General features: G+C 32.7%; 3 protein-coding genes across 5 annotated transcripts; 1 reads left to right on the top strand and 2 right to left on the bottom strand.

The window, feature by feature from the left end:
• Positions 1–564: 564 nt before the first annotated feature.
• Positions 565–3618, bottom strand: LOC110660903 (annexin D3). Of its 2 annotated transcripts, none has more exons than XM_058152122.1 (6): positions 3159–3618; positions 2676–2828; positions 2239–2466; positions 1695–1907; positions 1514–1603; positions 565–986 (listed from the first exon to the last, which is right to left on the bottom strand). In XM_058152122.1, exons 1-6 carry the CDS (start codon positions 3231–3233, stop codon positions 783–785), a joined length of 963 nt encoding a protein of 320 aa, XP_058008105.1. In that variant the 5' UTR covers positions 3234–3618; the 3' UTR covers positions 565–782. The 2 variants fall into 2 exon arrangements, with proteins under 2 accessions (XP_058008105.1, XP_021675057.1); XM_021819365.2 differs by having other exon boundaries at positions 2676–2821; positions 3158–3610.
• A 1705-nt stretch (positions 3619–5323) lies between these two features.
• On the top strand, positions 5324–7597 carry LOC110660896 (annexin D4). 2 transcript variants are annotated; one of them, XM_058152114.1, is made up of 6 exons: positions 5324–5465; positions 5714–5886; positions 6063–6281; positions 6578–6802; positions 7021–7095; positions 7199–7597. In XM_058152114.1, the coding sequence occupies exons 1-6, from the start codon at positions 5420–5422 to the stop codon at positions 7403–7405; spliced, it is 945 nt and encodes a 314-aa protein (XP_058008097.1). In that variant the 5' UTR covers positions 5324–5419; the 3' UTR covers positions 7406–7597. The 2 variants fall into 2 exon arrangements, with proteins under 2 accessions (XP_058008097.1, XP_021675038.2); XM_021819346.2 differs by lacking the exon at positions 7021–7095.
• Positions 7598–7932: 335 nt separating this feature from the next.
• On the bottom strand, positions 7933–9950 carry LOC110660891 (annexin-like protein RJ4). The gene is made up of 6 exons (XM_021819334.2): positions 9697–9950; positions 9252–9397; positions 8951–9166; positions 8650–8862; positions 8393–8485; positions 7933–8301 (listed from the first exon to the last, which is right to left on the bottom strand). The coding sequence occupies exons 1-6, from the start codon at positions 9767–9769 to the stop codon at positions 8098–8100; spliced, it is 945 nt and encodes a 314-aa protein (XP_021675026.1). The 5' UTR covers positions 9770–9950; the 3' UTR covers positions 7933–8097.
• Between the last annotated feature and the right edge of the window lie 5986 nt (positions 9951–15936).

Below are 15936 nucleotides of genomic sequence, written 5' to 3'. Positions count from 1 at the left end.
CAAAATCATGATCCAAGTAAGGCTTGATAGCGAACACGGTCTTTTGCAGATTGAAGATGTATACGAAACTGCTTACAAGATATGTGAACGACACTGGCCATACATTCATCACTATATATTCATTGCTTATGCAAATTACCATGATTAGCCTATTGGGAATGAGGTCAAAACCAGCTGTTTCCATAGCAACAATTCCTCTGTTATTGATGACTGCAGCATTCAATGTTTAACCTGAAGTATCTCTGCAATTCATTCTCTACTTTCTCTGCAATTCATTCTCTACTTTTCTCTTATTTTGATTTTTTGTTTCATTTGTTCTCCTTGTGTACATTTTTATTTTTCTATTTTGAAAGTTTCTTATTGTTTGTGGCACTTTTTGAATTATTATGGCTGCTTATAAAAGAATTTTCTTATTAATATAATTAAATGTCATTAATTTATTTCAGTATTCGATTACAATCAAACAAACACACTCAAAGTAATAAAAAAAAAATAATAAGCTTGATGCGTTTTCGAACTGGGTCATCCTGTTCTTTATATCTTTTTTTTTTCTTTGCTAGTTGATTGATTTATAAAACTTCAAACATGGTTTGAATTAACTAAGAGCAGTAGGGTTGATGAGGTTTATGTACATACCATAAGATTGGATCAATCACAACTGATCAGTAAAGTTTGAGTTCTGATCCAGCCAGTTTACAACTTTTTATCTCAAAGATGCCAGCATAAACAATCCAATATCAACATTGAAAATAAAAATTGAAATGAGTGAAGGGAGAATGAATTCAGATTCTAGCACCAAGTAAGGTCATCAAGAACTCTCTATAATCCCCTGAAGTGTCATCATCGACTGCACCATCAAGGTTAGTTCCGTAGATGTTGAAATACTCCCCCCTGATTTTCATTGTGTCAATTTCAGCTCTAGTTACTATCGCTCTAGTCAGTGAATCTTCATCTGTCCCAAGTCCAGTGATGGAAGTTCCAATCACCTATCAATGATTCAACCATTGCTAATGAGCACAAAAATGTTTTAAGAAATGTTCAATTTTCTCCATGTCAATAAAAAATGATTGACATAGGTAGATCCAGCCACGTTCTGGTTTGGAACCGGAATCGGATTCTCCAATCTGGACTGAAACCAATCAAAATAAATTGAATAAAATTGGTCTTGAACCGGACTAGAACTAGCCGGTCCAGTTTTGAGCTAAAACTGAATTTTTTTTTCCATTTAAAAAAAAATTGAAAAGACTTCAACCATTAGATTTGATCAAAACCAATTTTGGCCCTGAACTGGCCTAGGCTGGACTGTTGGCCACCTCTAAACAAAAGGCACTCAAATCAATATGTGTTTTCACTCCTTTATCATAAATCAAGAGAATGCATCCTTCCAATGATATGGAAAAGGCAAAAGAAAGAAAGAATGTTCAAAATTAAAACAAAAAAAAAAGGGAGAGAGAGAGAGAGAGAGAGAGATGAAATTATCACTGTTGACCACAAAAGGAACTAAATCATTTACCTCAGCAAAGTGTTTTTCTGGAGATTGTATGCACCAAATTACCACTCTCAACAGAGATTCCAACACACCCTCACCACAACTCTCTATGTCCTGCAAAAAAAATTGTCCAACAAAAATGCCCATAGAAAATTTCAAAAATAAATGATTGTTTTGAAAACTAGCTAAATTGCAGAAGCTAAACCTGGTCAATAGGATTTCCAAACTTTTGCTGATAGCACTTGAATGTTGCTCTAAGCTGATACATGTTCCTAGTGCTGAGAACATATACTATATCATCATGATCTAGTTGCTTTCTCTTGATAGCTTCATGCAATTTAGATGCCTCTGAGCTGGCTATATTCATATCCACCAGTTCTTTATCATACCTGTAAGAGCTTACTAAACCCACCAAGAGCTGTGCAATGCAAACATTAGCATCACTTATGTGCTATAAAACCCCTAAGAACCTAATAAAGTTCTTTCAACCAATGCAAAAAGCTCATGCCTAAACCACACATCTAAGACAACAAGGACCAGCATTTTAAAATGGAATCCACCATACATAACTAAGATCTTAAAGTCAATTTTTCCTTTCCTATTTTTCAAAGTTATTCACTTGGCAATTTACATAAAACTTATTAACTCATAGAGTTCATGGCTTCATGCCATCACCTCTAAACTCTGAGGATGAATAGACTCAAATAGTAAAATTCAATGTTATCTGAATATGAGTGGGATTTCCTTACCTTTCTAATGGGCAAAGAGACTTCAGATGCAATGGCTTCTTCAAAGGAGCAATCAAAAAGAGAACAATAGGCCTGCCTTACTGCCTGTAGATGGTGAGGAGAATTTGCACAAGCTATCTCGACTATCACTTGCAGTTCTTTTGTGCCTTTCTTCTTAGATTTCAATGCTTCATTTGCCAGTTTTGCATCCCTTTCTTGGGGGTCATAAGTCCACAAAATTACTGCTTTCTGTCATGCGTTAAAACATCAAGTTGTTAGATATGAATATGGTGATTGACATGAAAGGAACATTGGTCTACATAAATGAAATCCACCATCTACCAAATGCTCCATCGTTCAATAAATCATGGTACTAATTGGTCTAGATGAAACAGCTACTCAGAAAAATATAAAACATGGTCATGAATTAAAATAAAGGGAGAAAAAGAATTGCATACTCTAAAATCTCCGGACAGCTCAGAATGGAGACGATCAACGAGAGATTCCTTGTAAAGCTGCTGATAGGTTTCTCTAATTTTCCTCCTTTGACTTGCATTTCTGTGCCCTAAAATCCCTATAATCGCCCTCTCATCTGTCCCTAGTCCTATAACCAATCACCAAAAACAACAGAAAATTTAATTTTCAATTGAGAAAATATTCAGTCCACTTTTGGCCTGTTAAATAAGAGCTCTTAAATTCAAAATTGGGTCAAAATATTAAGTTCCTGTCCTCTCGAAGGAAGTTACGGACAAAAAATTTTAAATTTGATAAGAAAATCTATAAATTCAAAGAACCCACAAAAAGAAAAGAGCAGAGAGATGATATATGTTCATATCCATAATAATAAAAACATAATTATTTCAGAACATGGAAAATTAAAACCACCCAAAGAAGAAATGAAGCGAAGAGAAATATATTGTATGAACAAACACAGACAAACCTTGAACAGCATTTCTGAGTCTCTCACAGTCTTGAGTTGGAGAAGGAACAGCATCTGGCACTTTGAGAGTAGCCATTTTCTTCCAAGAATTTTCTCTTGAAGCAAGCACAGGGAAACTTGGAAGCCAAGCTTTTGCCGTTTCTTTTCTTTTGTGTGTTATTAAAGACAATTAATTACAATCAAGAGAAACGGCAAAAATTGTGAAATCTCAGAAATGAGTTCTTGCAGTTTCTGTGATTCTCTTTCTATTTTCCCTCCTAATAACAAGTAAGGATCCAGGAATTCTAGGAATTTCCATAAACTTTTGCATTTTATGATTTTGACCATGGACTATTAATATTTGCTAATTTTGCGGTAGTTTGACAAATGCAGAATTAAATTCCCATAAACACCTTAGTTTAGAGATCTGCTTACTAGCAATTTTACAATTAGAGTTTGACAAGAATATCTTAATTGAATTAATTGCATAAAAAAAAAAACAAGTAGCTTTTTTCTCATAAATACCTTCATTCCTAACCAATCATCTTAGATAATCATGAATTTTTCATTTATCTTAGCAAGCTATTAAATTCTATCACAATCAATGACTAAATTTTATTTATTGTAAATATAAAGATTTAATGGAATAATTTTTTCATATTTAGGAAGGATGAAAGGATGATTTAGAAAAAAAAATCGTTTAAAATTGACCTATCAAGAGACAAAAAGATAAGAGAAAAAATATCATTTTCCAACTCATGAAATCATTAAGTCCATTTAAATTAGACTTTAAAGTCATTAAAGATAATATATTTCTAAAAAGAAAAGGATAATATTGAACAATGAAATAAAACGTGAAGAAATGAGCTGTGTTTGCATCTTCTTGGTTGGCCCTCTCTTATAATTTCATCTGTAATAGTACTGGCTCCACTCAACTACCAATTAAAGAAGCAACCATGCCAATAAGCCCCCCACTGGAATTTCTTTTGCTTCAACTCTGTGCACACCCATTTGAACATGTGTTTGTTCCTAACAACCTAAAGATATCTCAGCAAAAAAATACATATTAATACCTAATTGTCAACAAGTTCATACTGAGAAACTAATATAGTGTGAATGGATTAATAGTCAATAACCTCATGCCTCACGTGATGGGTATATTTGTATTAATCAAATGAGACAGGTGGTCATATTTTTTATTTGTGATTGTTGCTATATCTTACAGGTATGTATCAAACTCTTATTTTATGCTGATTCATATCTAAAATGATGTTGTCCTTTGCACAGAGAGAGAGAGAGAGAGAGAGAGAGAGAGAGAGAGAGAGAGAGAGAGGGGGGATTCATATATGGCCTACAGATATTACTGCATTTGCAATCATTGATAGCAAAATATTAAGCATCACATGCGAGCATTAATGATCATAGAATTTTTTTTTTTTAATTATTTTTTCAACAATTAAAAGGATATTATATTGTCCTTTTCTGTAAGTGCCGAAAATGTGAAGTTCCAGTCATTATACCTACTTTTGTTGCTTCCTCTTCATTACTCATCAGTTCCAATTACAAAAATGATTCTAACATTGTTTTTAATTATAAAATTTTAAATTTAAATTTAAATTAAAATCAATAAAAAAAAAAGAAAAATTAAAATCAAATAAAGTAAAAAAAAGAAAAATGAAAATGAAAATGACCTAATGAATCATCATGAGACATCATTTGAGTAAGGAGAATTTGTGTAAGGGAGTTATAAGAGCTATCCAATTTCTAGTCACCATATGATCAAGAAAAATTATAGGGCTACAAATTAAAGTCTAGGGTTTCACCTCAAAATGTCATTCGTATATATATATATATATATATATATATATATATATATATATACATATAGTCTTATTATTTGGACAAAGATGTTTTGGTCCTTTGTGCAAATTGAGAAATTAGGTGGTCGAATGATATAAATTGCAAAAGAATTGGGGTTAAATAACATATATGAAAAATGCATGGACATTATTGCAATGAAGCAATGTCATAAATTGGATATTAAAGTCGTCAATTCCTTTATTTTATGGTAAGCAATTAGGGAGTCAGTTCAGTCACACGTCATTTTGGTTTTACTCAGTTTAATTTCCTGTCTATAATTGCTTTGCCCATTATGGTTTCTTGTAACAGTGCAGGTTACCTAAAATGCCCTTTATTTTTCAAATGACAAGAATAACCTTGCAAGTAAATATAAATTTGGCATGATATCTTCTTGCTGCCATACACCAAAACACAGAAAAAGGCATGGCTAATCCTCAAGAGTTGGAAGCTCTCACCAAGGCTTTCTCAGGTTCCTTTTTAACTTCAATTCATTCTTTGTTTTTCTTACCTTTGCTTCTCTCTCTATTTGTAAAAATACGCATCTAACTCTTTGATCATAGATGTTCATTTCTTTGCAAAATCAAGAATTGATCAATCTTGCTTCCTTCTTCACATTCTTTCTTGTTTTCTAATGAACTCTATTGAATGCAAACCCTTAAGAGCTGAGGAAATTCTTTCCTTTTTCATTTTCCCTATTTTTCTGCATATATATACCAGGACTTGGAGTTGATGAGAAGTCATTAATATCAATTCTGGGAAAATCACATCTTGAGCATAGGACAACATTCAGAGAGAGAAGTCCTCACTTGTTCATTGAAGATGAACGTTCTTTTGAACGCTGGGATGATCACAGTATCAATCTTCTCAGGCATGAATTTATGCGATTTGAGGTATTTTTTCTATTTCTTTGTTTTCCTTTTAGCATTTTTTTTCATGCTTAAAATTGTAAATTGTTGTTTCAAAGATGATAAGCTGTTAAGTATGAGTTTGAATCTCTGTTGAAATGGGATCCGAAAATGACAGTAGTTGACAATATTTGTAACTATTTCTCTGTATGATTGTTTAGAATGCTGTGGTGCACTGTGCCATGCATCCCTGGCAAAGAGATGCTCGTTTGGTGTATGAGGCTTTGAGGCTTGGTCCACAATCTTATGGTGTGATTGTGGAGATTGCATGCACTAGATCCTCAGAAGAGTTATTGGGAGCAAGGAAAGCCTACCATTCCCTCTATGATCACTCCATTGAAGAAGATGTTGCCACCCATATCACTGGCAGTGAGCGTAAGGTACAAAGTTCAATTAATGGATCAAAAGATTTCAGGAAAAAAACAGTAAAACTATGAGTCCCAAAATGCTTTTTTATGCAGTATAAAGTTTTCTTTTGGTACTTAATTGTTAGACTATTTTTGAGTCAGCTTTTACACTCTGACCTAGTGCAATTTAGAAGTTTTAAATAACTCTAGAATACTTTCAGCAGAGTCAAACCTGATTAATAAAGAAGAGAGATTTCATCTTTACTAAACAGACCAATTGTGAATATGGAAAGGATGTAATTGATTTGGTTGTTCTTCTCTGTTATCAGCTCCTGGTAGCACTAGTGAGTGCGTATAGGTATGAAGGGCCAAAGGTTAGGGAAGACACTGCAAAATCTGAAGCAAAAATAGTTGCTAATGCTATTAAAAATGGTGATAAGAAAAATCCTATAGAGGATGATGAGGTGATAAGAATTCTAACAACAAGAAGCAAGCTCCATCTCAAGGCTATTTACAAACATTACAACGAAGTTTCTGGCAAAAGCATCCATGAGGTATGAACTAGTGGGAAGATTCATTTATATATATATATATATATATATATATATATATATATATATTACAACGAAGTTTCTGGCAAAAGCATCCATGAGGTATGAACTAGTGGGAAGATTCATTTATATATATATATATATATATATATATATATATATATATATATATATATGAAAATTCTATATATGGGACTAATCCTTCCTGATGTTTTCTTCAGGATCTTGAAGCTGCTGACTTGATTTTAAAGGAGACAGTTGAATGCTTATGTACTCCTCATACATATTTCAGCAAGGTAAGATAATGGCACTAACAATCTTAAAGAAACTCAGCTTCTGATATAAAACTTTGACAATAAATTATTAGCATTTTCTTGGGTTGCAAATAAATTCTTTCAGGTAATAGATGAGGCAATGAGAAATGATGCAGATCACAACACCAAAAATTCACTGACAAGAGTAATTGTTACCAGAGCAGATGTGGATTTGAAAGAGATTAAAGAAGGGTACAATAGCTTAAACGGAGTCCCCCTTTCCCAGAAAATTGAAGACAATGCAAATGGGAACTATAAGGATTTCTTGCTTGCCTTGATAACAAAAGACTAATTGGAGGAGTTAAGGATGAGAACAGAAACTGAAATTAAGAGGAATTTGGTGAAATGATTGAATTCTGGCTTCAATGGTTATGTTCTTATCTTCACCTACGTTTTTCCCTTCATCTGTGTTTCATGAAATGTTGCCTTGTGTGTGTATGAGTTGTGGTTAAAAAGAACCTAAATAAACTGTAACTCTTCTTTCTGCTGTGGGATTTCAGAGGAAGGGGGGCAACTGCCCCCCACCACCAACCCTTAGATCTTTGTCACATATATATACATACATTCAGCCTTAATCAGATTATCCAATTAGAATCAAAACTAAGTTAAATTAATCAAAATCAAATTTTTTTTTTAAAGGGAAAATCATTTTTTTTTCTCAAGGGATATTTTAGTCATTACACTTTTTTCATTTAATTTAATACAATCCATAATTTTGTCTACTTCTTAAGCATGAAGTTTCTGGAAAACAATTATAGTTTCTTGTTTTATTTAAAAGATAAAAAATGTTTGTTGATAACTATTAATAAATAAAGCACCTTCTTAGAGAAACTCTGCAATAAATAAAGATAGCATAAAATAGGCTACAAATTGTCTCACACCAGAAAGAAAGCTCTCAAGACCAACACAAATTCAAAATGAAAGCTCACAAAACCATTATTTATTTTCCAACTTAAATACTCTTAAATGATTAAGATACTAATCTTAATCCTGCTTTCCTAGCAGAGCAAGCAGGAAATCCTTGTAATCCCCAGAAGTTTCCTTGGCCACTGCTTGATCAAGAGGCACACTGTTCCTGCTGTAGTAAAGCTCCTTGATTAGTTGCAAGTCCTTCTCTGCCCTTGTGACAATCACTCTAGTAATTGCATCCTCATCATTCCCAAACTTTTTGAATGCATTCCTCAAAACCTGTGGCACAAATTAAACCAAATATCTTCAGATTGAGTTCAATAAGATGTGAAATTGTTTACATTTTCCAAGTTCCAATATAGAGTTTCACCTTCTCATAGTACTTAATAGGTTCGTTGATGCATCGAATGGCTATGCGGAGCAATCGTTTGTACTCGTTATCAGCAGTCTCACCCAACAGAACCTATCAAACAGAAAAAGATTGTAAATGTGCTTTGTACTGGATACAGATATATGGGTACCCTTTCGAGGGTCTCAAGAACCTTTAGTACGAGTTCACTCAGAATCAAATGAACAAGAAGAATAGAAGCAGAATACATGGAAGCTATAGGTGTCTTTATTCTGTACCTTAGTGATGGAAGTGCCCTGGCTGTCTTTGAAGCTGTTGAAGGTAGCCATGAGCTGTGTCTTGCTCCTTGTAGTTAAGATCCTAATCACTTCATCATGGTTAATCTTCTTGTCCTTGATCGCATCATGAAGAATATCAGCTTCAGATTTGGCCAATCTTGAATTTACTTCAGCACCTTCATACCTAAAAGCTGTCACCAACCCTAGCAAGAGCTGCAGAATAACCATAATAAACCATCAGGATCATTAACTGTTATAGAAACACAGATCAAAACACATCAATAGTAAGTAATTAACTTGCCTTCCTGATATCGCCGGTGGTATGAACTGCCACATCTTCTTCTAAGGAATGCTTGTAGCGAGCATGGTAAGCCCTCCTCACAGCCAAGAGCTCTTCTGAAGATCGAACGCAAGCAATTTCAACGATCACATGATAATCAGAAGATTTCTTTAGAGCCACATTCGCTAATACTGCATCTCTGTCTTCTGGGTCCAATATCCATCTGTACACAGCTCTCTGTATTCAGATTAAATCAATTTCATTAGTTTCATAGGCACATAAAATCCTCAAGAAAATTATATATGATAATGATCGATTAAACCTCAAAATCTCCCTTGATCTCAGATTCAAGACGCTTAACAAGATCTTCTTGGTAAAGGTCCCAATAAGCTAGCCTGATCTGTTTCCTTTGAGCTGCATTTCTATGCGCAAGAACTGAAATTATAACCTTCTCATTTGTCCCCCATCCTATCAATTTTCACAGCACAAAAGAAAATACCCAATATCAGTTTTTTTTAGTCAATCTTGTTTGATAGAAGCATTTTACCCCATAAATGCAAAAGGGAATAAGATGGGTTAGAGATAAAGAAATTGATCAAAAAGAAAGAGAGAAAAACAGGCATTACTATAGATCAAAGAATCAATTCCAATAAACATATGAAATCTAAAAGAGGATTCAGGATTCTTTGAGAAATTAAAAATAAAAAAAAATAAAAAAATAAAAAAGAGGGAGAGAGATGGGATGATGGAATATGAATAGATCAAACCTTCAAAAGCTTTTCTGAGATTTTCTGCATCTTCAACAACAGAAACATTCTGAGGAACAACAAGGGTAGCCATGGTATTAGCAAACTGATCTCTTTCTTTCTTTCTTTCTATAGCTTCTTGGGTGTGAAGGAGACTTGTATGTGACTCTCTTACTTATAGTCCTAAGCCCTTACACTACCAAATACAGTAACGACAAGAAAGACAGCTTTACAGGGATATTATACTTATCACTAAATAGAAAAATTATTACTCAAGCTCTATGCATCTTCCTTCCTCCTGCTGTATATGCATATAGTATTTTATTGAATTAAAAATAAAAATTGAACGGAAACGATTTGGTACACGAGGCACTTGGAAATCGAATAGAGTGAATGAATAGTGATCAGATGTCAATTTGCGGTTCTCGTAGGCACGAGAAGGCCCATCAATGAAATCAAAAAAAATTCCTACCTTTTGTCTCCCTTTTCTTGTTTATACTTATCGGCTGAAGAATACACTCGAGTCTATCTATATGCAATAAAATTAAAATTTGATTGGCCTTTAGAATTTCACATGGAACATAGAGAGTGTGTAGACAGTGCTCATATAAAATGAAAAATTTTAGTAAAATTATTATAATTTTATTAAGATATTAAATTTTATTTCTAAATGTTATGTACTTATTTTTAACTTAAGATAAAAAAAATAATAAATTTAGTGAGGGATGAGCTTAATTAAATCACTGGCATGTAATATCATGATTAAGGTCTGTGTTTATATGAGTGTACTTAGAGATTAATATTTTAGGATCGCATATTAAGTATAGAGTGTGTGTGCGTAGTACTTACATAAGATGAGAGGTTTTACTAAAATTATCATAATTTTATTAAGATATTAAATTTTATTTTTAAATACTGTATGTATATGTTCTAACATAAGAAGAAAAAAAATAAAATTTGATTTTAATATTTAAAAATTATTTATTTTAAATATATTATTAATTTAATATAATGTTTAAAGAAAAAAATTAATTTGGATGCAAACAAAATAGCTAATTGTATTATTAAAAAATTTTAATAGAATAATCATAGGATTATTAATTGTTTTATTGTATTATATTTAATTGTTAATTTGTCAGAATTTTTTTTATTTTATTTTTTAAAATCATTGCTAAAGTATAAATAGCTCTTATATTTAAGAGATGGGCTGAAAGTCCTGTTGGCACATGCCCACAGTCTTTCTACAGCCATACTCTTCCAAAATCATTGATTGTTTTGGTGATAAAGATTTTAATTATTCACAAACTTCTTTTTTGCATTTTTTGTGTTTTTATTATATAAAATGAGAAGCATAATTGACATGCATTATTAACAACAATTATTTCATGTGTGTTTATCGATTACACTTCCCAATTTCTTTTTTCTTTATTTAACAGTGATTTCATGTCATTTTAATTTCTTTAAAATATTTTTTTAGTTCTGCGAATTTATAATTATATTTTTATTTCATTTAATTTTAATTAATAATTTAGTGATTTGCATGAATTCGGATACTTATAATTCATGTTGTACAGCATATATAGCTCTTTTAATATAATTTCATGAATTTATTATTTTTTTTTATCGATCTAGCTCACGAATAATTGACCTTTTTGTTTTTTCTTCTCTGTGTCGCTTGTTCTTGAAGCAGGTTCCATAGTTATAATCAAGTTGGCTACATCGATCAAAAAGAATATTAATTAATATTTTGTGAGCTTAATTACTTTCTAAAGTACATATTTATCAATTTACATGAAATTGATTTGATTGGGAGATTTGAAGCTTACTGCTGAGATATAAATATGGAGGTAAATTCAATATAAATCATGAGACTCATTAATTAAAGCGGTCCATAATATGTAGCTCATAATGTTAAATTTTCTAAAACAATATTTGAAAAAGGAAATTTAATATAAAATTAACTTAAATTTTATCAATAAAAAATAATTTGATTGGTATTTTTTTATTTTAAAGAAAGGTGATGATTTCTTTTTTATTGTGAAGCTATCAATTATTATTAATTCCATTTAAAAAAAAGGAAAATTTAACTTTGTTGAAATTTCTAATTGTCTGTGGCCTTGAAAAGAAAATTATTATTATTATTTTTAAAAGAAAAAGGAAAAGAGAAAAGGAAGACCATGTTTCGATATCAGAGCTTTTGGAGACATGGCGTGCCATTTTTAATCTTTTTTCTGCTTTCTCTGTATGTGTGAGGACTGAGGGTGAGATTGGCTGGCAAGCATCTTACTGATTTCTTAATTTTTTATTTAATTATCGTAACCTCTGTTATGTCATGGGCCACCTTTATTTAACTTTACTCGTATTTATGAAATGGATAATCTAAGATCAGACAATAAAGGTTCACTTCTTCGTATTCACATTTGCAAATTTTTTTAAAAATTTTAATTAAAATTTGAAAATAATTTTTTTATATAATTTTTTATAATCAAAATTATACTTTGACTTTTTATAATTAAAATCAAATATTATTTAAAAAATATATATTTACAATGGTAAAAAATAATTATATTATTATAAAATAAATAAATAATACATATTAATAAAAAAATTTTAAACGTATTTTATAATTTATTTTTTAATTATGAAAGATATGTAATTTTTTTTATTTAAAAAAAAAACTGTTTTTGTTATTAATAAATGAGCATATATTATTTGATATTTTCTATTGTTTTAATAAAAAAATAAAAATTAAAGTTTTCTTATTAAATAAAAATTTAAAACAAAAAACTGTTTTTACAAGCAACGGTGTCTAAAATTTCTCAATTTTGATTTAATCTTAATTTAACTTAATTAATTTAATGATTAATAAATTTTGTTCTTTCATGTAAAATATTCATTTAAATTAATCTAATTTTCGTTGGATTTTAGAAAAAGAGTAATTCAGTATTGAAAGTTTACTTGCCACCAAATATTGAACCTACCCAATCAATAAAAAAAAGTTTACTTGCCACCAAATTAATCTAATTATTGAACCTACCAAATCAAAATGGGCATGCCAAGACTTTTTTGTGAAAAAAACAATAAAAAAAAAGTTTGATAAGAAAAAAGCTTAGTAATTGATTGCAAACTTCTGAATCATGTCAGGACCCAACCTATGGGCAAGACTAGGACACAGGCCACCTAAAGCCCCGAGGCAGTAGTAAGCCTAACTGTTCATTAACCCAACTCTAAAACCCATTTGGGCCCAATTTCAAGAAACCAACCGGACAGAGTCCGGCCATAAAGTGGACCTTTCAACGGGGAGTTTTTGACTCACCCGACCTGTAAACAAAATAAATACTCAATTGGGGAGCTCAGCTCCCTCATCCAATCTAACAAACATGCATAGAATATCAAGTTTACAGGTCCAAAATAACAATTTAGTTTACAGACCCAATTCAAATAATATTTCTATCACATGCGGAAATTCTATGAGTAAATAAAATTACACAAATATTGATAAACAACCTGCGAAGAAGAAAAGCAGGTTAACCACAATAAAATCCTCCTGTAGCCTGAAAAAATATTGAACAGGAGTGAGCGTTCGACTCAGAGAGTAAAATATCAATTTTAACCATAATCTCTATAACTATCTAAAACTAATGCACCCTGTAGAGTGAAATGCAACATCAACAACATTTTCACATCATAATATCAAAAAGGTAATTTGGAGCACTCACGCACCCTGTAACATCAATCATAATATATGGGAGCTGATCCCCTATACAGCTCTCTTAAATCCAACCTAGTGCCAGCGAAGAACTCAAGCCGGACTTTCGCTTAATAAACCAAATCGGGGGTCCCAGCGAAGAACTCAAGCCGTGACTACCCCCCGAAGGATTGGGTCCCAGCGAAGAACTCAAGCCGTGACTACCCGTCCTATCCATAGTCCACACCACATCATACGCACGCCAACGCACGTACACTGCTCCAAATTACCACAACAACATCCATGGCACTTTAACAGTTATCAATGCAACATAAATCGTGCCTAGAGTTTAACTACATAAATATATGCATATAAGTGATGCATGGTCATGCTTGAATATATAATAATATCGAAATTACAATTAAAATTAATATTTTACTCACAAACTTGACGGTGGTCACTGAGGCGGCTGAGCGGAGGAAGAGGGCTATCCCGGCTCACCTGACAATTACATTACATTTATTTAATACAAATGACCCAATACAAATCAAGAAAAGACCAAATACGTCCTAAGTTGTGCCGAAAATCTGGCAGAGTCTCCCCTATACCTAGGACCTACCCAACCTGCAAAAGGGCTCAAAACACACTTCTATATCCACAATCCATATATCCACAACTCAATCACATCACACAGCCCCTCCTGGGCCCATCAAATCAATCATCCATCACAATATGTAAAATTTCAATTTAGTCCTTATAATTGATCATTTTTGCAAAAACTGCTCAAATAAGCTCTAAAATTTATAAAACTACGCCATGGTCCTTAGAAATATTACTAAGCTATTGCAAAAATAATCGTAATTTTCTAAGCTACCATGAATATTTTATGGATTTTTAATCCTATTTAAGCACTAGAAAATTACGAAAAAGCAAGGTTCGGGTTTACCTTTGCCGATTCCGACTTCTGGAACGCGCTCGGGATGCCTGACAATGGTGGGGTAGCCAAAACCTCGATCCAATTCGAAGACTTTTCCGGTAGCTGGTCTGTCTGGCCAGAAATTCACAGATCCGGACAACTGTCGAATTTTCGCGAATTGAGGATACCTACACGAAGCCCAATAATAATATATAAAAAATCAGGGGTGTTACAAATCATTTCCAATGAGATGACAAAATTTCTCTTCCAAAAATCAATTCCCCGTTTACCCATATCCACCATGCCCACATATTTTCAAAATTTGATCTAAAGGTGAAATTCTGGCAATTGGGCATAGTTCCATCAGATAGATACAAAACAACATTTTGTATACCCAATGCCCAATATCAATTGGTTGTGATGTCATTTGGCTTGAAAGTAGCACCATCATTGTTTAAAAAGGCTATGGTTCGAATCTTTGAGCTCATTTTGCATTCAGCCCTAATTTATATTGATGATATTCTGCTATTTTCAGAAGATGTCCAGGCCTATAAACAACTCTTGGCCCAATTCCATGCTCTGGTTCAACAGCATGGAATTATGCTATCTGAAAAGAAAAGTCATTTGGCTCAGTCCAATATCGAGTTTCTTGGCATGAAATTTCAAGATGGAAAGTACCAGGTCGGTCCACAAATAGCCCAGGAATTGCTCAAATTCCCATATGAAAGTTTCTCAGTCAAACAGATTCAACGGTTCCTTGGTATTATTAATTACCTTAGGGACTTTATTCCCCATGCATCCAAATACACTAGTCAGCTGCCAAAGTGTTGAGAAAAAATGCCCCACCTTGGGAAAAAGAACAAACTATTGCTATCAAAGCCTTAAAGAAAATTGCCCAGGACCCTCCTCCACTTAAGGTTCCCAAAACTAGCAAGAGGGTTCTTTAGACATATGCCAGTAATGAATATTGGGGTGCCATACTCCTTGAAGAACTTGATGGGAAAAAAGCATATCTATGGATATCCAAGCGAACAATTCAAAGAATTTAAAAAATACTACCACACTATTTACAAAGAGATTTTGGCCGTCAAAAAATGGAATAAAAAGTGTGAATTCCACTTCACTGGCCACTGCTTTTCTAATAGTGATGGACAACTCCTCTTTTCCAAAAGTGCTAGATTTCAAAAAACAAAACTCTTCCCGAGCCACATCTCTTGAGACTTAAAAGCTAGTTTGATAGATATGACTACATAGTTCAGCATCTGAAGGAGATCACAACTTAATCCATGATCTTCTCACAAGGCCCAAAACCTGTAATCTCACCACAATAACACACTCCTCTCCCTTAATATTCATGGCTAGTTCATCCAAACTTTCCAGCTCAACAACTCATCAAGTTCTCATTCTCGCAATGGGTACATTTCTGCCAGGATACACTCCAAACATAACCCTGTCACAACTCACTGCATATGCAAGGAACCACCTATTTCATTTTGTCAAAATAAGGGCAATTGCACTCACTTCTAGCCAGATGCTTTCTTCCTAACGGTTTTTTGCTTAAATCTCAAGGAAGGCCTCCTTCTTGAAGAAAAATGGTTTTTATGGTGTATGATTACTCTTTATGCAGTTGGTCTAGAAGTCCCTACAGTCATATTGT

This window comes from Hevea brasiliensis, chromosome 1 (assembly GCF_030052815.1).
Source record: "Hevea brasiliensis isolate MT/VB/25A 57/8 chromosome 1, ASM3005281v1, whole genome shotgun sequence".
In the NCBI taxonomy this organism is placed as follows: Eukaryota; Viridiplantae; Streptophyta; class Magnoliopsida; order Malpighiales; family Euphorbiaceae; genus Hevea; species Hevea brasiliensis.
Note: the sequence above shows the minus strand (reverse complement) of the source record. Positions and strands in the feature narration are given on the sequence as shown.